General features: G+C 41.7%; 1 protein-coding gene across 3 annotated transcripts in view; it reads left to right on the forward strand.

The window, feature by feature from the left end:
• The window catches only part of SENP6 (SUMO specific peptidase 6), a 611,027-nt gene that overhangs the window by 417,508 nt on the left and 169,543 nt on the right, over positions 1–23,976 (forward strand). For all 3 annotated transcript variants that reach the window (XM_053710452.1, XM_053710454.1, XM_053710455.1), the window contains one exon: positions 11,223–11,315. In XM_053710452.1, coding sequence (XP_053566427.1) covers positions 11,223–11,315 — 93 coding nt within the window. The remainder of the gene's footprint in view (positions 1–11,222; positions 11,316–23,976) is intronic.

The following is a 23,976-nucleotide window of genomic DNA, read 5'->3' on the forward strand; positions in this document are numbered from 1 at the left end:
GGCATAGAAGTGGCCCCTTAGTTAGACGACATCCTGATACAGGTGCAAACATCCAAATGGCCAAGTTTCATACGGACGTAGTACTGGCATTTCTGAGATCACATGGGTGGAAAGTGAACAAGGAGAGAGTTCTCTATCCCCAATCTCAAGGGTTTCCCTCCTAGGGACTCTGATAGATTCTGTAGAAATAAAAATTTACCTGACGGAGTCCAGGTTGTCAAAGTTTCTAAATTTCTGCCGTGTTTTTCATCCCATCCGCGCCCTTCGGTGGCTCAGTACATGAATGAAATCGGCTTAATAGGTAGCGGCAAGGGACATAGTACCGTTTGCACGTCTATATTTCAGACCGCTGCAACTATGCATGCTCAGTCAGAGGAACGGGGATTACACAGCTTTATCCCGCTGTTGAACCTGGACCAAGAGACCAGAGATTCTCTTCTCTGGTGACTATGTCGGGTCCATCTGTCCAAGGGTATGACCTTCCGCAGGTCAGATGGGACAATTGTTACAATGGATGCCAGCCTTTTTAGGTTGGGATGCAGTCTGGAATTCCCTGAAGGCTCAGGGATAGTGGACTTAGGAGTAGACCCTCCTTCTAATAAATATTCTGGGAGTGATATTCCATGCTCTTAGACTTGGCCTCAGTTAGCAACTCTAGGGTACATCATACTCAGTCGGACAATATACACGACTGTGGCTTACATCAGCCATCAAGGGGGAACAGAAGTTCCCTAGCGATGTTAGAAGTCTTACAATAATTCACTGGACAGAGACTCACTCTTGTCTATCAGCTATCCATATCCCAGGTGTTGAGAACTGGGAGGTGGATTTTCTAAGTCGTCAGACTTTTCTTCCGGGGGAGTGGGATTTCCTTCGGAGGTCAAGACCAAGCAGCAGAGGGCTTTGGTGTTTTTGACAGCGCCTGCGTAGCCACGCAGGACCTGGTATGCAGATCTGGTGGACATGTCATACTTTCCATCACGGCCTCTGCTTCTGAGACAGGTCCCTCTACTTCAGGGTACTTTCAACCATCTAAATATAATCAATCTGAGATGGACTGCCTGGAGACTGGACGCTTGATGTTATCAAAGCATGGCTTCTCCGAGTCAGTCATTGATACCTTAATACAGACATGAAAGCCTGTCTCTAGGAAAATTGAACATAGATATGGTGTAAATATCTGATTGTTATGAATCCAAGGGTTACTCATGGAGTAAAGCCTGGATTCCCAGGATATTATCTTTTCTCCAAGATGTTTTTGAGTAAAGGGTTGTCAGCTAATTCCTTAAAAGGGACAGATTTTTACTCTGTCTATTTTTTTGCACCAGCGTCTGGCAGGTATTCTAGACGTTCAGGCATTTTTGTCAGGTTTTGGTTAGATCCAAGCCTGTGTTTAAAGCTGTTGCTCCGCCGTGGAGCTTAAACCAGGTTCTTAAGGCTCTTCAAGAAGTTCCGTTTGAACCTTTTTTGTTCCATAGATATCAATCTTTATCTTGGAAAGTTCCTTTTGGGTAGCTATTTCCTCGACTCGTAGAGTCTCCAAGTTATCTGTGTTACAATGTGATTCTCCTTATCTGGTCCTTCGTACGGATAAGGTAGTCCTGCGTACCAACCTGTTTTTTTTCCTAAGGTGGTATCTAACAAGAACATCACTCAAGAGATAGTTGTTCCATGCTTGTATCCTAATCCTTCCTCAAAGAAGGAACGTCTATTACACAATATTGGACGTGGTTTGTGCTTTAAAGTTTTACTTACAAGCTACTACAGTTTTCATCAAACGTTGTTGTCTATTCTGGACAGAGGAGAGGTCAAAAGACTTCAGCAGCCTCTCTGTCTTTTTGGTTAAAAAGCATAATTCATTTAGCTTACGAGATTGCTGGACAGCAGCCTCCTGAAGGGATTGCAGCTCATTCTACTAGAGCTGTGGTTTTCACTTGGGCCTTTTTTTAAATGTGGCTTCTGTTGAACAGATTTACAAGACGGAGTCTTGGTCTGCGCTTCATACTTTTTCAAATTTAACAAATTTGATACCTTGCTTCTTCGGAGGCTATTTTTTGGAGAAAGGGTTTTTTTTACAGGCAGTGGTAACTTTCGTTTAAGTACCTGCCTTGTCCCTCCCATCATCCGTGTACTTTAGCTTTGGTATGGGTATTCCATAAGTAATGGATGATCCGTGGACTGGATACACTTAACAAGAGAAAACATAATTTATGCTTACCTGATAAATTTATTTCTCTTGTAGTGTATCCAGTCCACGGCCCGCCCTGTCACTTTAAGGCAGGTAATTTTTTCTTTTGAACTACAGTCACCACTGCACCCTATGGTTTTTCCTTTCTCTGCATGTTTTCGGTCGAATGACTGAATATGGCAGTTAGGGGAGGAGCTATATAGCAGCTTTGCTGTGGGTGGACTCTTGCAACTTCCTGTTGGGAAGGAGAATATATTCCATAAGTAATGGATGATCCGTGGATACACTACAAGAGAAATAAATTTATCAGGTAAGCATAAGTTATGTTTTCTCATACCCCAGTCGTCACAGGAGGTTGGCAGAGAAGTGTCAAAAGTTTCGGTAGCCTCTTATGGAGGGTAGTACTCTTCGGAATGGGACTGGAGTTTTAAGTAGTCCTGTCAGCCTCTCAGTGAGAGCATGGATGAAAGTTAGAGTCCGGAGATGCAGGGAGAGTCTTTCTGCAAAACCATCCCGACTCATATTAACAGCTCCATAAGCAATCATTGTTGACGAGTTTCGCTGCCTGCTTTCTTCACTCAAGTCCATGTCAGAAGCAACGCTACTATCTGTCACACTTGAAGGGCCATGTTCCAGTTCCACGGTGTAGATTCCTGTAAGATTGTTTCATTTTATTTTCAATATGGAAATGTATTGTATAAAGAAGTAGTCAGGGTCCCAGTGGGACTCCTTTAATCTTATGGAATCAAGGGTTAATATCTCCTGAGGGGGGTTATTGACCGGGGTGGGGGGGGGGGGGACTTTAATCATGTTTATATTATTCGGTCTGCTAATGCGTAGTGATACTTGGGCTCGTGGCTTTTTCGGAACATAGGCCTTTATTGAAGGTTGCACAGTCTTGACGGACTGGTGCGCTTTTTCTTGGACTGCACAGCGCACCTTGTGACCAGGCGTGGTGACGCTCCTGTCCTCCATTTCCTTATTCCTGACCGTGTGGCGACGGAGAGATCCTGTTTCGCTAGAGTCTGGGTCATAGGAGGTGGTGAGTGCCCCAGCCATTTGGGGTGTAAAAGGTGCCGTTTATTTTTTTTTGTCCATATTTATAATTTCCAAGTTATGGAGGATGTCTCTGATTCAGATTCTACTTCTTCCGAAGAATATGAAAGGGCCCGGGTGATCCATGCCCATCAGTTATATTTTGAATGCTGCTTTTTAGTACTCTGCTCCCATTTCCCGCAAGGCGGACGCCCCCCAAAACCTTCTTTTGCTACACAAGCAGGTGTCCCAAACGCCGTTTATCCTTCTCCGGAAGGTGGCTTGTTTCCTCCAGAGGTTACGGCACGGTTCCGCATGGCCATATCGATAGCGTTGGCGCATTTACATTTTCCATGTTGTCAGTGTTCTAGTAACCAGTGCTCGTCAGGCGTGGGATCATCTGGCTCAGTTCAGCCCTCTGGGGAAGCGATTTCCTATGAAACTTCAGGGGTTCAATCCTTGGGGCGGGCGGGGGGGGGTCGTTAGTTGCCCCGGCGGAGGTAAGTCTTGCTTTTTGTTAGACTTTTCACACCTACCTACATACTTTTTTCCCTGTGTTACGCCCCTGCTTTGGCATTTTGGATTTTCCTCTTCCAGGGGTTTGGATGATTGTTCATTGTATGTTCCTCGAGCTGTAGGTGCTTATGGGAAGTTGATCCTGGTTGAATCTTGGAGATTTTGGTTTTCTGCTCAATCCAGATTTCTAGGTTTGAGTTTTGTTTTCTTGTATGTTTTGCCTTAGTCTTTGGATTTAGTGGGTGCTGCCCCTAGAGCCTTTGGAGGCCTACCAGGGTAGCTGGGGCGTTCTTCATTGCCTAGCAACTTTTCGGTGGGGAGTCTGTATTCCGCTGTGGGGGTCTTTATCGCACTCTGTATCTGGGCTACATATGTTAGAATTCAGTGTCCAAGGTACCTTGGATATGACTTGGATTGCATCGCCTGTTGTGTGAGGTCTGCTCCGATTGGGGTAACCCGGGGGTTCCTCAGGGGACATTAATTTTTGTTCCTTGTTTTTGACTGGACAGTTTGCTACAGTATCCAGTTCCCTTAGGACTGCTTCGGGTCGGCCCAGTTTCCCAGTGCGGGGGCATCTTCTGTTCCCATGGGAGGATTTTTCTCTCCTCTGAGATTTGGATATTCTGCTGGGCCGGCAGTGGTGGCCGGATAGTTTCTTCATTCGGTTTTTGACCTTTTGGTCCTTATTCAGCTTTCCTTTCCATATCTGTGTGGGGTGAGCTGTTTTGTTTTGTTTTCATTTACCCTTCCTTGGGGTGGACTTGGCATTCCACAGTATCTGCCTGGTGCTTGTAGGTTCTTTCTTCCTCTGTATAGTTGGGTTGTCCCTCCTGCCTTGCGTGTAGAATGCCAGGTGTAGACATGCCATTTTTGTAGGGTCTCCTTTGGGAGTGTCCTTAATCTCTGGGAAGGGAGCTGCGTCTGGGTTCTGGAACCCGAGCTCTTTTGGGGGGCTAGGTACTTCCCCTTTCCTTCCTGTAGGTCTTGGTGCTTATGGAATTTTCATTCCTTTGTCTTTTCGGACATTGCCAGTTGATTTGTGCTGGGTCCGTTGCCCAGAGTGAGTGTTAGGGATCTGTCTGATCTGTTGATCTTTGGCCGCGTATCCAAGTTAGATCTTGTGCGCCTTCCTTAGGTGGGAGGTTTACTTCCCTACCTTTCTTGCGAGGGTGTTGATTGCAAGTTCTGTGCAGCTTACTAACTTGATTAGCTATGGTTGGCGACTTGTGTTCGCTTAACCCCTTTGCTGCAGGAAGTCAGAGGTTTCTATGGATATATTCAGTTATTCTGATGCTTTTTTCCCTTCCTAATGGGAAAGAGTCCACAGCCGCATTCATTACTTTTGGGAAAATAAGAACCTGGCCACCAGGTGGAGGCAAAGACACCCCAGCCAAAGGTTTAAATACTCCTCTTACTTCCCTCATCCCCCAGTCATTCTTCGCCTTTCGTCCCATGAGGTTGGCAGAGAAGTGTCAGAATTTGTTTTATCTCTTATGGAGGCTTCTACTCTTCGCAATGGGACAAGAGTTTTAAGTAGCCCTATAATCTTCTCACTGAGGGCCTGGGTGAAGTCCGGAGATGCAGGGGGAGCTCTCCTCTGCGACACCATCCCGACTCATATTATCAGCTCCTATAGCAATCGGCGTTGACGAGTTTCGCTGCCTGCTTTTTACACTCGAGTCCATGTCAGGAGTGAAGCTACAAACCTGTCACACTTGAAGGGCCGTCTTCCTGTTCCACGGCGTAGATTCTGGTAAGATCATTTCATTTTTTTTTATATAATGTTAACACCGAAGACAGGGTTACAGTGTGGCGCCTTTTATCTTTATAGAGTCAAGGGTTAATATCTCCTTAGGGGGATTATTGAACAGGGGGGAATAATTATCTTATATGTTTATTTGATTTTATGCTGCTTTATGTGTGAGATGTTAGGCTCATAGGCTGTTATGGAATATACAGGTTTCACTTTCACTTTGAGAGCCATGCAGTTTACAAGATTGGCACGCTTTCTCTCATTGCAGGGACAGTCCTGCATTGTGCACTCTGTGATTCATTCCCTCTTTCCTGACCAGACTATCAGAGAGGAGTCATAAAACTCTGTACTGTCTGGGTCATAGGAGGTGGTGAGTGCCCCAGCCATTGGGTTATAAGGGTGCCCTTTTTTGAATAAAATAAGATTATTTCTCTAGCTCTCCGGTTATTGCACTAGCGATGGAGGATTCTGTTACTTTAGAGGGCACTCCCTCTATTTCTAAAGAGTAATTCCTGTTTATATAGTGAGGAGGCCCTAGTTCCCCCTCTCAATTATGTTCCATATGCCTTGATAATGTGATATTAAACATGTTTGATACTACGCAGCCATCCACCTCTGAGGAGTTGTTGTCCAGTGAGATGCGTACCCTACATTGTTATCTCTATACACATGCAGTTTTCCCGTAGCATTGCGGATCCTCCATCTGGAGGGGGCCTTTTTTTCTCCAGACGTTACTGCGCAGTTCAGACGGCGGTGTCTGCGGCCTTACTGCTTTACCTCGCCCTGCTAAGCGCAAGCAAAAGTTTACATATTGCACTCTTTCCCAGAATACATCAACAAAAAATTTGGTTTTAACTGTTAGTTATCCGAGGATGAAGTTCTTTCTGAGACTTCAGAGTATGAACTTTCTGGGTCGGAGTCTGCTGCCTCTCAACCTCCAGCTGCGGAGGAACCAGACTTTAGTTTTAGGAATTTGCGCTTCTTCTAACGGAAATATTTGACGAATTCAAGGGTTCCAGAGGTCATATTGCCTGATGAACATTTATTTCCTAAAGTGAATAGAGTTTGAGGACAGGGTGGGGCCTTCCCTGCTCCTGTTGTCCCGGGTATTCCACCTTGGACTGTACACTTCCCTGCGGGTGTGACTGTCACTGAGTGTTGCGCCTTTTGTGACAGAATTGCACGCCTTTGCGCGTTACTTAGACATGCTTTTCCAGTTTTTTTTGGAAGAACAGGGCTCCGTTTGGCTGGTTCTGCGGTAGGCCTGTTTCTTTTTGGGCGTTAACCTACGGGTTGCCTTGTATTTTATTTTCATCCGATAGGATGTCCTGTCTGTTTTCCTTCTTTCCCTCTGAAGGAGGATTTATGCGGCTTGATGGTTAGGACCCAGATTGCAGGCTGGTCCTGTTTGTGTTCAGTTCTGTCTGGTAGCTGTTCGGACTCGTGGCACCGCTCTGCTTGGATGGTCCGGTAGAGGCACTGAGTGCTCATGTTATCCTCTTTGTTCAACTAAGCATTCTAGAGGACCGGTTGTTCCGTGAGGCAGGAAGGATTGGTTTCAATTTGGATGACTGGCTTGTGTCTGGGGTTGTCAGACCCTAGAGCTCCTTCCCATGTAGTGGAGGGTTGGTGGGCTTGCGCTCTCTTGCTACCGAATTGGGCGGTTTGGCCTTTTTCTTCCTTTTGAGGCTCTGGGAATTGTCCTTCTGGACTTAGTTCTCAGCAGCTAGAAGTTTTTTGGGTAGTTCAGCTGCCTTGCAGCGGATGGGTTGCAGAATGTGACCAGCTGCAGCTATTGCACATTGACTGTGTACTGTCTAGCTGTTTTTTTATGAGACATTTTGGTCTTCCTCTGTTGTCTCCATGTGAGTTGGGTCTCCTTTTAGGAACCTGGGTTCCCCTCCAGGATATGGTCGTTCCCTATTAGGGGCACTGGGCGTGGTCTCCTTGGGCTCTGCTCTGAGCTGGGGATGCTGTGCGTCCTTTTCTCTCAATGATCCTCTGATTGTATGGAGGTGATGCGTAGACCAGCCTTTGCTTGAGTGATTTTGGGCTCGGGTATCCCCTTGCTTGTTGTCCTGCGGCTGTTTGAGAGTCTATGGGCTCTAGTGTCGTACTACTTTTAACGCCTTAGCTCCTTTGGAGCATTGGACTTTGGCAAGGGGTGGTCTCTTCCTTGGGTCGGGACTTGCGAGTTATCTGGGTTAATCTGGATATTGCATTGATATCTCCCTGTAGTCTGGTTTTTGAAATCAGACTGGGTGTTACGTTCTCGGATATTGTTTGTTTAAACAATTGGGGGCTCAGATCTGTTTCCTCCCTGGTGCTTCCGGTTGCTGAGGCTTCGCTCAGTGTTTTCCTTTGTGGAGTTGTTGCCGGACTTTTTGGCTCTAGGGCGGGTTCGGGGTTCCCCAGTTCCTGGGAACTTGGGCTATGTCCTTTTGCTTGGACTAATTGACCTGGTCACGGTTGGCCAGGTTGTCTGTGTGCTGATGCTCATTGGGCTGGACTTACGCCTTTATGGTCGGTTTTCCTTGGTCAGCTTGCTGTGGTAACCTTATGGATTCACTGCTCTGCAGACGAATGGGTTTGCAGTGTGTCTGCTGCAGCTATTGCACACTGGAGGTGTGTTAGCAAGCTAATTTCCTTAGGGGGATTCCTTCCAAGTTCATCTGCGTTGGAGATTGATCTTTCCTTTTAGCCTGTGGCTTTGTGTCTTGTGGGCAGGTGCTCTGCCTTTTTTGCCCCATCCCTTTTCTTAGGGGGGCGGGGGCTTATTCTCCTTCTTATGGAGATGTGGTCCTTTTTCTAGGGATTCTCTTGGATTCTGGAGGTTGGAACTGAGAGTTAACCTTTCAGAGAGGGGTGTTTTTCTCTGGGTTGTTACGTTTCACCTGGAGTCTTGCTAGCTCCGTGTCGAGACTATGGTGGGCCTTTTGTTAGATTTCTTTGGGTTTACGGCCTTGTCGTCTGTTTCTAAGGAGTCAGGTTGACACCAGTGCTCTGTTGGGATAGCTGTGGCCATTCTTCCGCTTGTTTTTGAGCTGGTGTTGAGGTTCTTCTGTTCCCCTGTTTCAGACCTGCTGATGCTTGGGCTGGCCCGGCTAGGAGTGTGTTCTGAGATGTGTTGTCACCTTCAGGATCTAGGTTGGCATAGTAGCTAGCTCCCTGGGCTTGCAAGCAGAAGGTTCAGGGTTACCATACACTGTTGGGTGTAGCCTCTCTCTCTTGGGGGTACAGGGGGCCTCATGGGACGAAAGGAAAAGAATGACTGGGGAATGAGGGAATGAGGAGTATTTAAATCTTTGGCTGTGGTGTCTTTGCCTCCTTCTGGTGGCCAGGTTCTTATTTTCCCAAAAGTAATGAATGCGGCTGTGGACTCTTTCCCATGGAAGAAAATGAAATTATCAGGTAAGCATAATTTATGTTTTTGTGGCTCCCGGGGACGGTTCGTCTTTCAGTTGCTCTATCCGAAGTGCAAGTTGGCACTCTGCGTAGGGCTTCTTTCTTTCTCCCTTTAGTTTCAGGGTTTTTCTTTGGTCCCTTGGACTCCATTCTGATGGTGTCTGGGATTTTTCTCCCTTTGCTCTGCTAGTGCTAGTTCAGTGGCGTTGTTTTTGCACTGTTGTATCCTTGTTTACTCTCTTGGAGTTCTCTTGGTTTTTTTTCTTTATTGCACTACTTCCTGTGGGTTTCTGGGTGTCCTTGTGGACTTCCTTATCTGTGTACTTTTTCTTCATTTCAGGGAGACTGTGGATGTTTCTCCTCCTGATTGAGGAAACATTTTGTCTTGGGCTCAGTCGAGTCTAATGATTCTGAGCAGTCTCTATCAAGGGCCTTGCTGGTTCTGTCTGATGGGCAGTTACTTTTGCCTTTTTCCTTTTTGTCTTTCTGCTTCTAACTACGCAGTTTTTTTCTCGGAAGTTTAGGTGTTTTTTTAGGCTATTGTGCCCTCAGAATGGGCCACCTTTTTTTACCCGCCCGTCTTGCATTCAGTGTCCTCTATAGCTTGGGTATTTTCCCAAAAGTAATGAATGCAGCTGTGGACTCTCCCAGTTTATGAAGAAAAACTTAAATTATGCTTAGTTCCCTGCCCGCGTTTTTGATGTGGGGCAGCCGTAATTTTGTTCTTATTCTTCTGGCACCTTTTTTCACCCTGATTTTTCTTCTACTGTTCCTTGTTCCCTAGGCAGAATGACTGGGGGATGAGGGAAGTGGGGGAGATATTTACGCCTTTGGCTGGGGTGTCTTTGCCTCCTCCTGGTGGCCTGGTTCTTATTTCCCAAAAGTAATGAATGCAGCTGTGGACTCTCCCCATCTGAAGAAAAGAAAATTATCAGGTAAGCATAATTTAAGTTTTTTTTCCCTCCTTTGTCCTTTCCTTCTACTTCTCCTTTTTTGGCTATACGTCAGACTGGCATTCGAGAGGTGGGAGTGCTCTTGGAGTTTTGGGAATCTTTGCCTTCTTTTAGTGGCCAGGAGTTGAATCTCAGGAGTAATGGCTTGTATACTTTCAACACCATAAAAGAAATAAAATTATCAGGTAAGCATAAATTTTGTTTTTAAATGTATTAATCCCTTAATGGGGTTTGCATTACTGAGATTGCACTTTTATAAACAAGGAAACCCTTAATGACCGGTCGTTAAGGGGTTAAAGGGACATTAAACACTAAACAAATGCTAGATAGAATGATGCATCCAAAGAAAATTTTCATTAGTTGTTTAAATAATGAAAAATAAGTGTAAAGTTTTAGTGTCTATAAAACAATGGGAGCTGCCATGTTGTAACCTAGGTTACTTTTTCTGCTGTAGCCAATTAGAGACAGTTATAAATAGTTCACTAAAGTGTGCAGCACTATGGCTGTGTGGAATATAACAGTGTTCTGCACTTCCATTTCTAGCAGGAACTGAAAAGCTCACAATTTTAGAGTGGAATTACAAGAAATGGGGACAAATAAAAAAACAAAAAACTGCAATATACTTTCATTATTTATTATGTATGATTGTATTATTTTATATTATCATCTCAAAGTGTGTTTTTGTCCCTTTAAAGAGGCTCTAGAAATAGAGTATCTTAGTTATTTTTTTCCTCCATACAGTTTTTTACTGCACAGAAAAAGGTGCGATTACCTTTGTATGTTGTACTCTTATTGTTTAAAGGGCCATTGTAATGCAGAAATGACATACTATAAATCAGTAGTGCATTACAGTGCGTTACATTTCTGCACTGTTGCATAATCCTTATTTATTTTATTTTTTTGCTGCACTTACAATTGGATGTTGGGATCAACTGAAGCAAGTTTTTATTTCAAAAATGTTCTTTCTTTTTTGCTTATTGTTTTTTCCTTTATCAGCCATTTGCTTCTTTCCTACTACTTTGTATTCTGCCATTGGTGTATGGTCCTCTATTGTGAGTAAATAAACAACCCCTAACATAAATGCGTGATCACATCCCTTCCTGTTAGTATTTGTGATGTATATTTTATGAACCTCTGTGTTTCTTAAAATCCAATAAGGCCACTGGGTAGCCAGAGGTAAAGTTTAATGTTTCTGAAGTGGATATTATTACCTATGCATCAATCTGGTGATGGGACTTTGGTCAGTGCTTCTACTGTATTGAGTGATAAAACTGAATTGAATCTGTTGGCTAATAAGTGATAGTGATAATAATAATTATAAATTGCTGCACATAAGATGTGTAAATATAAATACTGTATGATTTTTTTTCAGGTTGCAGCAGAGGAGGCATGGGAGAGTGAAAACATGGACTCGGCATGTTGATCTATTTCAGAAAGACTTCATTTTTGTTCCGCTTAATGAAGCGTATGTAAAATCTTAAAATGTAAATCACATATTACTTAGTTTGTTCTGTTTAATGCACTGTAGTAATATTATTTTATAGGGCAGTAGTTACAAATAGAATCAGTTTACTATGTAATATAGGAAAAAAAGATGGTCAGCCCACAATAAAAAAAAAAATTATATATATATATCTAGAGAGAGAGATACATACAGTCCATACATGTGTTTAAAGCTGAAAATAAATAGTATCCAGGTATTCTTATTTATCAGACATACACTTTAGTTTGTTATGGCCGCTTGCATTTATTTGTGTGAAATGCACATCCAGATATTTATGTTTTGCACTTTAACACAAATTAATACAGTGCCACAAATAGCCAGGTGCTGCTGCATGGAGCTGTTTGTGAAACAAATTCTCAATACCAAACTAATGCACGTCATGCCTGTTATTTATCATGCAGCTATTAAAATGACTCAAACAGAAAGTCTTATAAAGCAAAAAAGTTTAAACCTTATGCATCTGGCTATTGTATATGCCATTTTCAATAAAGGTATCTTTAGGGGGAGACTATTGTATTCTTGCCCTATTTAACAGGCACTATATTAGTGCTCACATGCTTGTTTTTTTAATTATGCTCTCTAGCAACACACTTTTACTTTGTTTTTAAAATGTAATTTCCAGTTTGATTCCTTATACATCAATCATAGAATCAAAGAACACTTCTCATTTTCTGGTATATTTTAATATATCAAAATTATCTGTAGTACAGTTTATTGTGTTGCAGTAATTATATATTATATTGTATTACAGAAAAATCACATAGTTCTGAATGCATTTTCCAATCTATAAGATTTCCTGTATTTTATAAGGGTTATTTGCCTAATGTACCAAAAGGGACATGAAATCCAAAATTGTTCTTTAATGATTCAGATAAGACATACAATTTTAAACAACTTTAAAATTTACTTCAATTATCTAATTGTCTTCATTCTGTTGGTATCCTTTGTTGAAGAAGCAACATTGCATTACTGGGAGCTTTGTGTGAGTATCATATATTTTATTGAGTAGTATATATTTTATTGAGGTATTGATTCAGCATACAAACAAGGGAGTGCAGCAATATACAATAGAATTTTGTAATTCTTATGGCAAGTTACATCATATGGGTTACATATTAGGGTTGCATATGTAATAAACATTAATTGCTATCTATATGGCATAAGACAAATAGTACATACAATTGCTGCAAGAAGAAAAGAAAAAGAGAAACAATTCAATAACATGCCAATGAAAAATATTAAACCTTCAAATATTTCTAAGAGGCCACCCTTGGACCTCAAATCAACTGGAATACATAACGGTAACTGAAGGTTGCATCAATTTTAGGAGACCACTTGTGGGTCTCTTCATCTAGCCCTATAGGATCAGTAGCGAAGCCTTCAAACTGACACAATGGGTCACTATTGGACCCTATCTTGAACTTAGTAGCTTCAAAGAAGGCAGTTGAAGAATATCTAACGATTAGAGACTCAGCTGACAAGTAATGTTGATCAGTCCTGCTGAACTAGGTAGAGTCAACACTGTGGTATTATATAAGAGTAAACACTAAGGGGGTAGATAAGGTTGCGGTATAGACAAGAGAAATCGCATATGTAGCCCTAATCTAGGAGGCTCATTATATGGAGGGGGGGGGGTGGAGGAGATTTAAGTGCGTTGGGTAGCAGGTAATAAAAAAAAAAAATTGTGCTCTTATACGTCTAGAGTAGAGAGGAATTACTAGAGAGGATGTACTGAAAGATGCTGACCAGACAATGTATCATGTGTTACAGTATATAAAAAAAAAATTACAGTCGTTCTACGCAACAAGATTACATGCTACAGAATACCGGTAATTTAAGGTACAGTATCACTAAGGCATATCAAAACAGAAGGACAATGGTACTTTAAAATGTTATGTTTTATGTACAATATAAATCTTAGTACCCAATGCCCACCTCAGAATTTTTGTGAATTACATCTTTGAAACAACATGGTATAGAGCCTAAACTCCTGAGATGATGTATATTGCTATGGTTAAGTGTGAGGTCTGTTGCTATAACCCTGTTGTGTATTTTAATATAACTGGTCGAAAGGACCTAGTTCTACCTGTATGCATAAAATACCCAAAATATCACTGTACATAAGTATGCATGCATAGTCTCTCATAGGCTACCCCGGCCGTAGGCAGCCCAGCAGTATAGACAAAGTTAAATGCGGTATCCTGAACCTGGCTCCAGTTGTTGCATACAGAAAAGTTACTGATATAACAGGCTTTGTCTACATTGCATATTATAATATTGAATATTGCAATATGACAGGTCTTTTAAAAAAAAAAAAAGAAAAAGACATACCATACCTACACATACCATACCTACACACAATAAGCAATTAGAAACCATTATGAAAGTAATAACTTGGATAGGAATAATAGACACTTAACCGCTAACTCATATGTAAGTAATAGTGATCCACTAACACCAAACAGTAATCTAGTCTTAACCGGTAGCCATTATGTAAGTAGTAGTAGAATCATGAATCAATATTCAATAGTTTGCTTTGTAGATCAAGCTGTGACTAAACTTTGACTCCCCTCTAGTGGTGGTAATTGGTAATTACATCTTCCATCGTGAAATTTATTTATTAATCTAAACTCTACTATGTGGTATGTGTATGAGTGTATCTCAGGTAATATACGGCTAGAAGACACATGGAACGACATATGTTTACTGCAAATCTAAATATCCCTCCAGTATCTCTATTGCTTGATGTGGCAGTTTTATTAACTATAGTATAAAAATCACGTATACAGACGGCTAAACCAAAATATGGCTGCAAAATAAAATGGACATCCATTATTCACATCCAGCCCAAATATAACAATTTAAACCAGTATTTTCCTGTAAACAAACATTAACTATAGTAAGGCAGAGGAACTGTTCTACATGAGTATTACTATGTACTGTAATAAATGTAGCTGTATAACCATCTGGCAAGATATAAACACAGCTGTCCCAAAATGTATACTCATGGCAGAGGCCCTGCTGGGAGAGTGTTCTCTAGCCAATACCGAACTTATGAAGATGCGATGCAGTCATTTTCAGCTCTAATTTCTGAGCCGAAGTGGCCCCAGTCACAGTTAGCACCAAACAGGGATTCAGCTTGTTGATCAAGAAATTCTCCTCAACTGCTCCCAACCAGTAAAAGGTATCTGTCCTGGAATCAGAGACGTAGTTGCGTGTCTCTTCTTTATCTTCCGTGATGTCCTGGCATTGAAGAGGGGTCACTACAGGAACTGGCTCAATGTACCCAATGTAGTCAGCATCAGTGGCCGGCAGCCATTCTCCACAATCTTTCACCCTAGAAAGGTGGCACTGTGGAGCGGCCAAGAAAAAGGTATGTGCTGGGTGGACCACACGATCATCTGTCTCTTGTTGTTCATCTGTACAGCTGTGTCCAGAGTGCATTGCTAGGGATCGCTTTGTCTCCAACTTGGAGGTGATTGCAAGAGACACCAGAGGCAAATGGAGTATTGCCCTAAGTTCCTTTTCTAGTTGAAGAAAGAGTTGCATAGTTATTTCCCATGCTTCGCCTACCTCCATGACGTTCAGACCGTAGGTCCTGATGCTACATGTAAGGACTATCACTTAATAAATCTCAGCTCGTCTTCAGCAGCTGCATTCTCCCATTATAGATGTGGTATGCAGTATCAGTCCCTTGAAAGTTGTTTTATGCAGTCAATGCCGAAATGCACCTTGGTTGCCGCGTGGATCCAAACATGGCCGCTCTTAAAGAGGCTAAGTGGTAAGCTTGAAGTCAGGAATGCAGAGTCTGGACGTCCAGAGGGAGTACCACTCTTTTATTTTGGCTATCTAGGTCTGCAGAGCCTTTGGATTATCAGATTTGAAAAAATTCAGGAGTCTGAATGGCCATAAAGCTTGTTTTCTGTATAATATATTCAGAGCTGTTGTGGTGTGCGACCGCTCAGATCCAGAGCTAGCTCCGCCTCTACCCCCCCCCCATATTTTGTATTTTTTAAAATAGACTCTCACTGCTATGATTATGGGCAAAGGATACCAAGAGAACAAAACAATTTAATACAAGTAAATTGGAAAGTTGTGAAAAATCACATTTATTTTATGTAAGTTGCAAGAGTCCATGAGCTAGTGACGTATGGGATATACATTCCTACCATGAGAGGGCAAAGTTTCCCAAACCTCAAAATGCCTATAAATACATACCTTAGTTTTACAAACTTTGCCTCTCATGGAGGTGGTGAAGCAAGTTGTGCTTGAATTTCTTCTGTGATAGGCGCTTCTAAGCATATTGAAGCCCAGTTCCTCTCAAACTGCAGTGTTTGTCTGAGGGATGTGAAGGGAGTATTGCCTAATGATGCCATGTGTTCACCTATGGGAAATCTATTCTAAGGCTCTCTGTAAATCGGTCGCAGAGATTCATCTGCTGCCTCCCTTTACAGATCGACATTATACTCCTCTACCATTACCTCTGCTGTTATGTTTTAGTACTGGTTTGGCTGTCTGCTATATGTGGATGGATGTCTTCCGGTAAGTATATATCATTTTTTAAGACACTCTCAGCTATGCTCGGCACTTTATCTTATAAAGTTTTAAATGTATATTGTATTTATTTGCCATGAGTCAGGTCTGTGTATTTCCCTTTGCAGTCTAACCGTTTCAGCATGGAAATTATGTTTATGGGAGTTTTAAGGCTTACGTGGGGTTCCAGTTAGTTGTAACTTGGAATCTGTTTTTTTTTTTTCAAAATTTCCGTGGGCTTAGGCTCGCGATGACACAGAATGTTACTTTTTATTGCGACATTTTTTGCGCAAATTTTTTTTGCCGCAAAGTTTCGTCTGCCTTGACGCGAGTTGCGTCATTTCTTGCGACTTTCTTGATGCAATTTTGCGCCATTCTTGGCACCAAAATTTGTTATATTAAGAAAGAATTATGAAAGAAATGAATTTATCAGGTAAGTTCTTACATAAATTAAGTCTCTCCCTCTTTTTCTCTCTGCTCTCATTTGATTCATAGAGGGCTAGGTTGCTTGCTTTTATATAAAAAAAATTATCATAAGCATTTTTTTCCCATTCCTGAAACTCCTGGTAGGAATGTATATCCCATACGTCACTAGCTCATGGACTCTTGCCACTATGAAATAAATGAATTTATCAGGTAAGTTCTTACATAAATTATGTTTTTTATCCGAATCATAATAGAAAATATTTAGGTTTCATGTCCCTTTGATGGTTCCTTGAGTAGAGTACTAAATGAAAGCTTTTACGCTCAACTCATTCCCTTAAAAGGATTTTACAATGCAAAAATAACATGCTGCAGTTCATTAGTACATGTCATTTTAGCACCACCAAGTCTAGGTGTTTGTCCCCTGCAAAGGTGGACAGGCCAGTGATAATTCTGATTTGCTTACCTGTTGTGTCCAGTAGTTCGCTGTGTCTCCTGAGCAGTGTTTTAAAGGGACATGATACCTTAAATGTTAAATGATTCAGATAGCGCATACAATTTTAAACAGCTTTCACATTTACTTCTATTATCTAATTTGCTTAGTTCTCTTGCTATCATTTGTTTAAAAGCTTACCTACGTAAGCTCAGGATCAGGGAGTTAGCTGCTGATTGGTGGCTGCACCTAAATGCATTGTGTCATTTGCTAACTAATGTATTCAGCTAGCTACCAGTCGAGAATAGTTGCTCCCTTAAATAAAGGATAACAAGATAATAAAGCAAAATAGTAGAACGTTGGAAATGTATGCTCTATCTGAATCCTAAAAGAAAAATATTTGGGTTTCATGTCCCTTTAATTATGTGCTTAAACCCCTTTGAGGTGGTTAAACACATAGATTTGCAGGTTCGGTAGCACTAAAACGGCATGCTACAATTTGTTCGGACATGTAATTTTAGCACTACCAACAGTATACAGTATCTTCATTAGACCAGATCTGTTTAAAGCCTCCTAGGAGAGACTCACATCTTTCCCTATAAAAAGATATTAGTGATACTACACATGGTAATCATCAACCATAATCTTAACCATATTTGATTAAAATATATTATTAAAATTTACTATGACCAAATATTGCAGACTTTTTTTTTATATTTGAATATAAAATCAATTCACAAAATCAACCTTCTTATACGCACATTGTTTTTACTACCATTATAGGAATATGCTGACTATTCAATCATGATTGTATGAACACTATGTTTACCCCTTATAGAACACTATTGTGTTATATATCTTTTCTTTCATAAAGGTTGTGAGAGTCCATGAGCCATTACTCCTGGGAATTTAACTACTGCCACTATGAGGTGGCAAAGATTCCCAAAACTCTGAGTATGTAATCCCTCTCACCTCTCTGGTATTCCAGTCTTATCTTTGCCTCCCAGGAGGAAGGTGAAGAATTTAAGTGCTCCAGATTCTTCATTGAGAGGGATCCTCAAACTGATTTGAGGCCCATTTCCCCCTCAAAGCTGCTACTGAGAGACAGAGGGGAGTTTAGAGTATGGGGCAGTGGCAGAATTAATCCCAGTAAGGAGTTAATAACAAGCCTGCCACAGGTGTCGCTGGGACCAGTCCTTTAGCCTCCTCTTGTTGGGCCGTCGATATACTCCACAAATAGTCTCTGCTGTGACATACAGCACTGGATGAGATCTCTACCAGAAGCAATCTTTCCTGCAGCCAGTATGCACAGTAGAATGGGTGCATCTGAGGTAAGTGCAGTCATTTCAAGCACTTTAATAGCCCACAGGCTATTAGCAGGTACACCAATGTTGAGGTACATAGCCAAGGGATATACACTTATTCAGACATTTACCACCTTTTAGCTAGACTATTGTTTACATTGCCAAGTATTTTATACATTTTGGGAGATTTTTCTAGCTAGTGGATTATTCTTTGTGAATTTTAGTTTTTCTTCTCCCTATAGCATTTGCCGGGCTGTGTTATGTGCATCGAGTTAGCACACGTGGGGCCTCTGTTGTAGTGCATGTTGTGCAGTCTGTCTAGTGCACGCACCGGATTAGAGCATGTTGGGTCTCTGTTTATTGCGGGTGCCTGGATAGCCTGCGTCGGGCCTCTGTTTCATACAAGTGTCGACATTGGATGTATGTCGGGCTTTTATTTTGCATGCACAGTGGTAGAGCTTGTTGAGCTTGTGTTTAGTGCGGTCAAGTATTGGTCTAGTGTGCGCAGTAGTAGAGAACGTCAGCTTTCTGGCTAGTGCGCGTGGTGATAGCGCATCAGGCCTCTGTATAGTGCAAACAATGGTAATGTGCGTTGGCCCTCTTTGTAGTGTGCACACACGTTGTGTTTTTGTTTCCAGTTTGCACTTTCAATGTAACAGTTTATTTTCTGTTAGTCGGTTGAACGCAGTACCATTTGTCTGTTTTCTAGCACTCTATTTTTGCCTTTTCTTTTGCACTCTGAGGAAATGGTTGTTGTTCTCACCTGTGTCCTCTATCTCTTGCTTTACCTGTCATTTTTATTTGGAATTGGTAAGATTTTTTATTTATCATTTTGTTTTTCACAAAGGGTCTTCTACTTTCCTCCTGTATATTTGATCTTTAATCTAAAAGTCCCTGTTACATAAGGCAACATAATATATTCCAATTGTGTTTTATACAATTTGCATTATAAGGTTGCTTTGGTTGTCCAAATATTCATTTGTCTGTATACTTCATGGAGCATGCTGATACTGTCCCCACTACATTACATTATCCTTTTAGATTGTAGATTAATTTTTAACTATTTCCATTTTAATGGGAGGAGAGTCCACTGCTTCATTCATTACTTGTGGGAATTAAGAACCTGGCCACCAGGAGGAGGCAAAGACACCCCCAGCCAAAGGCTTACATACCTTCCCCACTCCCCTCATCCCCCAGTCATTTTTTGACTTTCGTCACAGGAGGTTGGCAGAGAAGTGTCAGAAGATTCGGAGTAGTCTCTTATGGAGGGTAGTACTCTTCGAAATGGGACTGGAGTTTAAAGTAGTCCTGTCAGCCTCTCAGTGAGAGCATGGGTGAATGTTAGAGTCCGGAGAGTCTTCCTGCGAAACCATCACGACTCAGTTTAACAGCTCCATTAGCAATCAGCGTTAACGACTTTCTCTGCCTGTCCAAGTCCATGTCAGCAGCGATTCTACTACCCTGTCACACTTGAAGGGCCGTGTTCCTGTTCCACGGCGTTGATTCTGGTAAGATCGTTTCATATAAATATATATATATATATATATATATTTGATAACGCAAGACAGGGTCACAGTGTGGCTCCTTTATCTTTATAGAATCTAGGGTAATACCCTCGGAAGGGGGCTGTTGAACAGGGGGGATATTATTATGCATAATATTGTTTATTGTGTTTTTCTTCTGCATTTGTGTGAGATGAGGCTGTCAGTGTGGAACACAGTTCATTAGCGAGAGATTGAGGCAGGCTTTTTTGCAGCGTCCTCCTCTCTAGTGCAGGGGCGGTCCTGCATGGCACTCCATGTGACCGGGTGTGGCCTCTGCAACTTCCTCTTTCTTGACCTGCGTTCGAAGGAAACAAAAGCAGTTTCTTGTAGTCCGGGTCATAGGAGGTGGTGAGTGCCCCGGCCTTTGGGATATAAAGGTGCCATTTATTTTTTATCAAGTCCGTAATAAAGGAGCAAGCTATGGAGGCCTCTGATATGTTAGATGATACTCCCTCTTTATCCAAACCCATTAACTGTGTATATTGTGAGGAGGTTCCAGTCGAACCGCCTATGCAACTCTGTTCCACATGCTTTGACAATATTGCTATTTCCAAAAGAATAAGGTTTTTAGTACAACTGAGCCGTCCACCTCTGAGGGCTCCCCGCCCCGCGAGGTGCGTTCCCTGCAATCATCTTCGATCACACAAGCAGTTCCCCAGGGCCTTACTAATCCTCCTGCGGGAGGGATGTTTTGGCCTCCAGACTTCACTGATCAATTACAGATGATGGTTTCTGTGGCCATTAATGTGATGCCTCGCCCTACTAAGCGCAAGCGGAAGGTACAGCGCTGCTATCCGTCTCGGGGGTCTTCGACTCCGCTGGATGTCTCAGACAGATTATCCGATGAGGACAACTCAGACTTAAAGAGGTGAAAGAGGTGCTTGCTATGTTAGAGGTTCCGGAACCGAAACTACCGGAGGAACCTTCAATCCCTAAACTGGAGATAGGGTTTATGAGGACAGGGTAGTGCCCCAGGCCTTCCCGGTTCCAGTCAAAATGGCTAATATTATTAAGAATGGGAGAAACTTGGTTCGCCTTTTTCCCCCTCTTCAAGCTTGCTAAGAGATAGACTATTCCACTAGAGGATATCTCCTCTTTCAAGGAACCCATGGATAAAAAGATGGAGTCCATGCTGCTGAAGATGTTCCAACTCGCAGGGTTCGTTTTTCAACCGGCGACGGCGATCGATGCGGTGGCTGGTGCTGCTACCTACTGGTGTGACACTATCAGCTATGGTCAAGATGGAGCTTAAACTTGGTTCTTAAGGTCTTGCAAAGGGCTCTGTTTGAGCCTATGCATGCACTTGACATTCAGGTTCTTTCATGGAAAGTCCTTTTATTTCTCTGAGTTGGCGACCTTGCAATGTGAGCCTCCCTTCTTGGTTTTTCATGCTGATAAGGCTGTTCTTCGCACTGTATTGGCATTCCTTCCCAAGGTGGTGTTGAGTCAAGACATCAATCAGGAAATAGTAGTTCCTTCTTTGTGTCCTAACCCTTCTTTGAAGGAGAGTTTACTTCATAATCTGGACGTGGTTTGGGCGTTGAAGTTTTATCTTCAGGCCATGAAGGAGTGCAGACAGACTTCGTCCTTATTTGTTGTGTATTCAGGGAAGCGCAGGGGACAAAGGGCCTCTGCCACTCCGCTATCTTTTTGGTTGAGGAGTATGATCCGTCTGGCATAGGAGACAGCGGGACACAAGCCCCCTCAGAGGATTGCGGCTCACTCGACTAGAACTGTGGCCTCTTCTTGGGCCTTTAAGAATGAGGCTTCTATGGAGCAGATTTGTAAGGCAGCCCCATGGTCTTCCTTACATACTTTTACAAAATTCTATAAATTTGACGTTTTTGCTTCGGCGGAAGCAGCTTTTGGGAGAAAGGGTTCTGCAGGCTGTGGTGCCCTCGGTATAGGATCCGCATCCTTTTACCCTCCCGTTTTTTTCATTCAGTGTCCTCTAGAGCTTGGGTATTTGTTCCCACAAGTAATGAATGAAGCAGTGGACTCTCCTTCCATTAAGATGGAAAACATAAATTATGCTTACCTGATAATTTCATTTCCATCTGTGGGAGGAGAGTCCACTGCACCCACCCGTTTCTCCGGTGGGCTAACCTGAATTTATTAATCTTTTGGCACAATTTATACCCTGATATTTCTCCTACTGTTCCTTGTTCCCTTGGCAGAATGACTGGGGAATGAAGCGAGTGGGGGAGGTATTTAAGCCTTTGGCTGGGGTGTCTTTTCCTCCTCCTGGTGGCCAGGTTCTTAATTCCCACAAGTAATGAATGGAGCAGTGGACTCCCCTCCCACAGATGGAAATTTAATTATCAAGTAAGCATAATTTATGTTTTTATTTTCTAATTTGCAGAATTGTTTCCAGTCCAGTTTGGCAATTTCTGAATGGGTCGCATTTTGCATTCTAACAGTCTTATATTGTTCTAGTCTCTAAAGGATACTTTCCTCCCTCTGTTTCTTTAGTACAAGGAAGTGCTTCAGATTTTGATCCAGGATGTAAAGGTTCGTGTGTTCTGAAATTGTAGCTATGCCTCTTCCAAAGTGTGCAGAAGTTCATTGTCTGAAGGTCATCCTAGTTACATTCTCAGGTTTCTCTGCATCATCAAAGATCAGAACAGCTTAGGATGCCCATATAGTTTTTAGACTCCTCACTGTGGATGAAGATTTTCAAAATGGTTTCAAACTTCTAAAGCTGACTAATGCACTTATTTGGGGTGCAAACAGAAAACTGAAATCACATTTTACAATGTGAGATTACTAAAAAAAAAAAAAAAAAAACATAAGTAATAAAATAAAACAATACTAATTTACAACAATGTGTACTTATTATTAAAGGATATAGTCTATATAGTCTTGACATAATGTTGACATAATTAGATTTTATGGTGAGTATATCACTTTAGCAGTGCTGAACAGAAAAGCTTTATGATTTAAGTCATTGTTAGCAAACAGGTTGTCAAAAGATAGACTTTTATCTCTCCTTTCAAAGGAAGGATTTATTTGGACACATGCTCTTGAAGTTATCATTTTCACTGTGTATGAGAGGGAAAATTATTTTTTTCTAAGGGACAAATAGAACAAATAGTAATATTTTTTTCCATTCCTTTTGTCACTCCTCCTCCTTACACTGCCCTGAATCTTCCAGAGTTCAATGCCAGTTTGAACAAGGCCAAGCTTTCCAGTGCCGCTTTCTTCTTCCAAATCAAAATGAAAGTACGGCCCCAATCCAGATTTTTTTTTCTGGTAGGGGCAGGTTGCACCATTTTTCAGAAGGCCTAGTCGCAGTTTATCCAAGATCTCTAGGTTCTAAAATTAGTTTTCATTCAAAGTTACAGTTGTAGCCCTTTTTTCTATTATTAAGGGGGATCTTGCAGTTCCTTAGCAATGATAAAAGTCTCAAGTTATCTTGATAGGACACAAATTAAGTTTCTATATTTTGCATCCCCTAGATTGTGGGGCAATTAGGGTCTCTTAGAGATGGAGCTGATGACTTCTGTTTCCAAGAGTAATAGCTTTAAATTGAATAGAGCATTCTTTATTAATCTAACTGCTCTAGTCAGGCCCACAGAACTTGGTTTACAAATCTTTTTCAGATTTCAAGCTTTCTCCAGTCATCATTAGTTTTCTCATCTTGATGGATCAGAGTTTGAATACCTATTTTTTATATTTAATGCTGTATTGAACACCTTATAATATAGCCTGTTACAAGTAAAATGTATCTAATGGTTTGGAAAGTTCTTTTTTTCCTGTTATAAAAACTAGGGTTTTAGCTAGCATTCTTTTAGAACTACAGGTAGCCCTCAGTTTACGCCGGGGTTAGGTTCCAGAAGGAATGGTTGTAAATCGAAACTGTTGTAAATTGAAACCCAGTTTATAATGTAAGTCAATGGGAAGTGAGTGAGTTAGGTTCCAGGCCCCTTTCAAAATTTTCATAAGTAACACCTAATACATTATTTTTAAAGCTTTGAAATGAAGACTTTAAATGCTAAACAGCATTATAAACCTAATACAACAATCACACAACAGAATATATAATTAAACTAAGTTAAATGAACAAAAACATTTGCTTAACAGCATTATAAACCTAATAAAATAATCACACAACACAGACTACACTTGCATTTTTCTGCAAACAGTTCTTTCTATGCATTCCAATCTGGACTGATTTATAGACAGGAAGATCTTGTTCCTTTGAAATCTGCTCGATAGCTCAGGTCTGGTTAAACTGATTAATTTCAGCTTGCTTGGCTTTGCTGCAGCACAAGTGGACAGCTCCACCTACTGGCTATTTTAATCAATGCTCTGCTTCTCAATGCTTTTCAATAGCAGTCACATGACTGGAAAAAAAGGTTGTTATTCTGAAACGGTGTAAATTG

This window comes from Bombina bombina, chromosome 4 (genome assembly GCF_027579735.1).
Source record: "Bombina bombina isolate aBomBom1 chromosome 4, aBomBom1.pri, whole genome shotgun sequence".
In the NCBI taxonomy this organism is placed as follows: domain Eukaryota; kingdom Metazoa; phylum Chordata; class Amphibia; order Anura; family Bombinatoridae; genus Bombina; species Bombina bombina.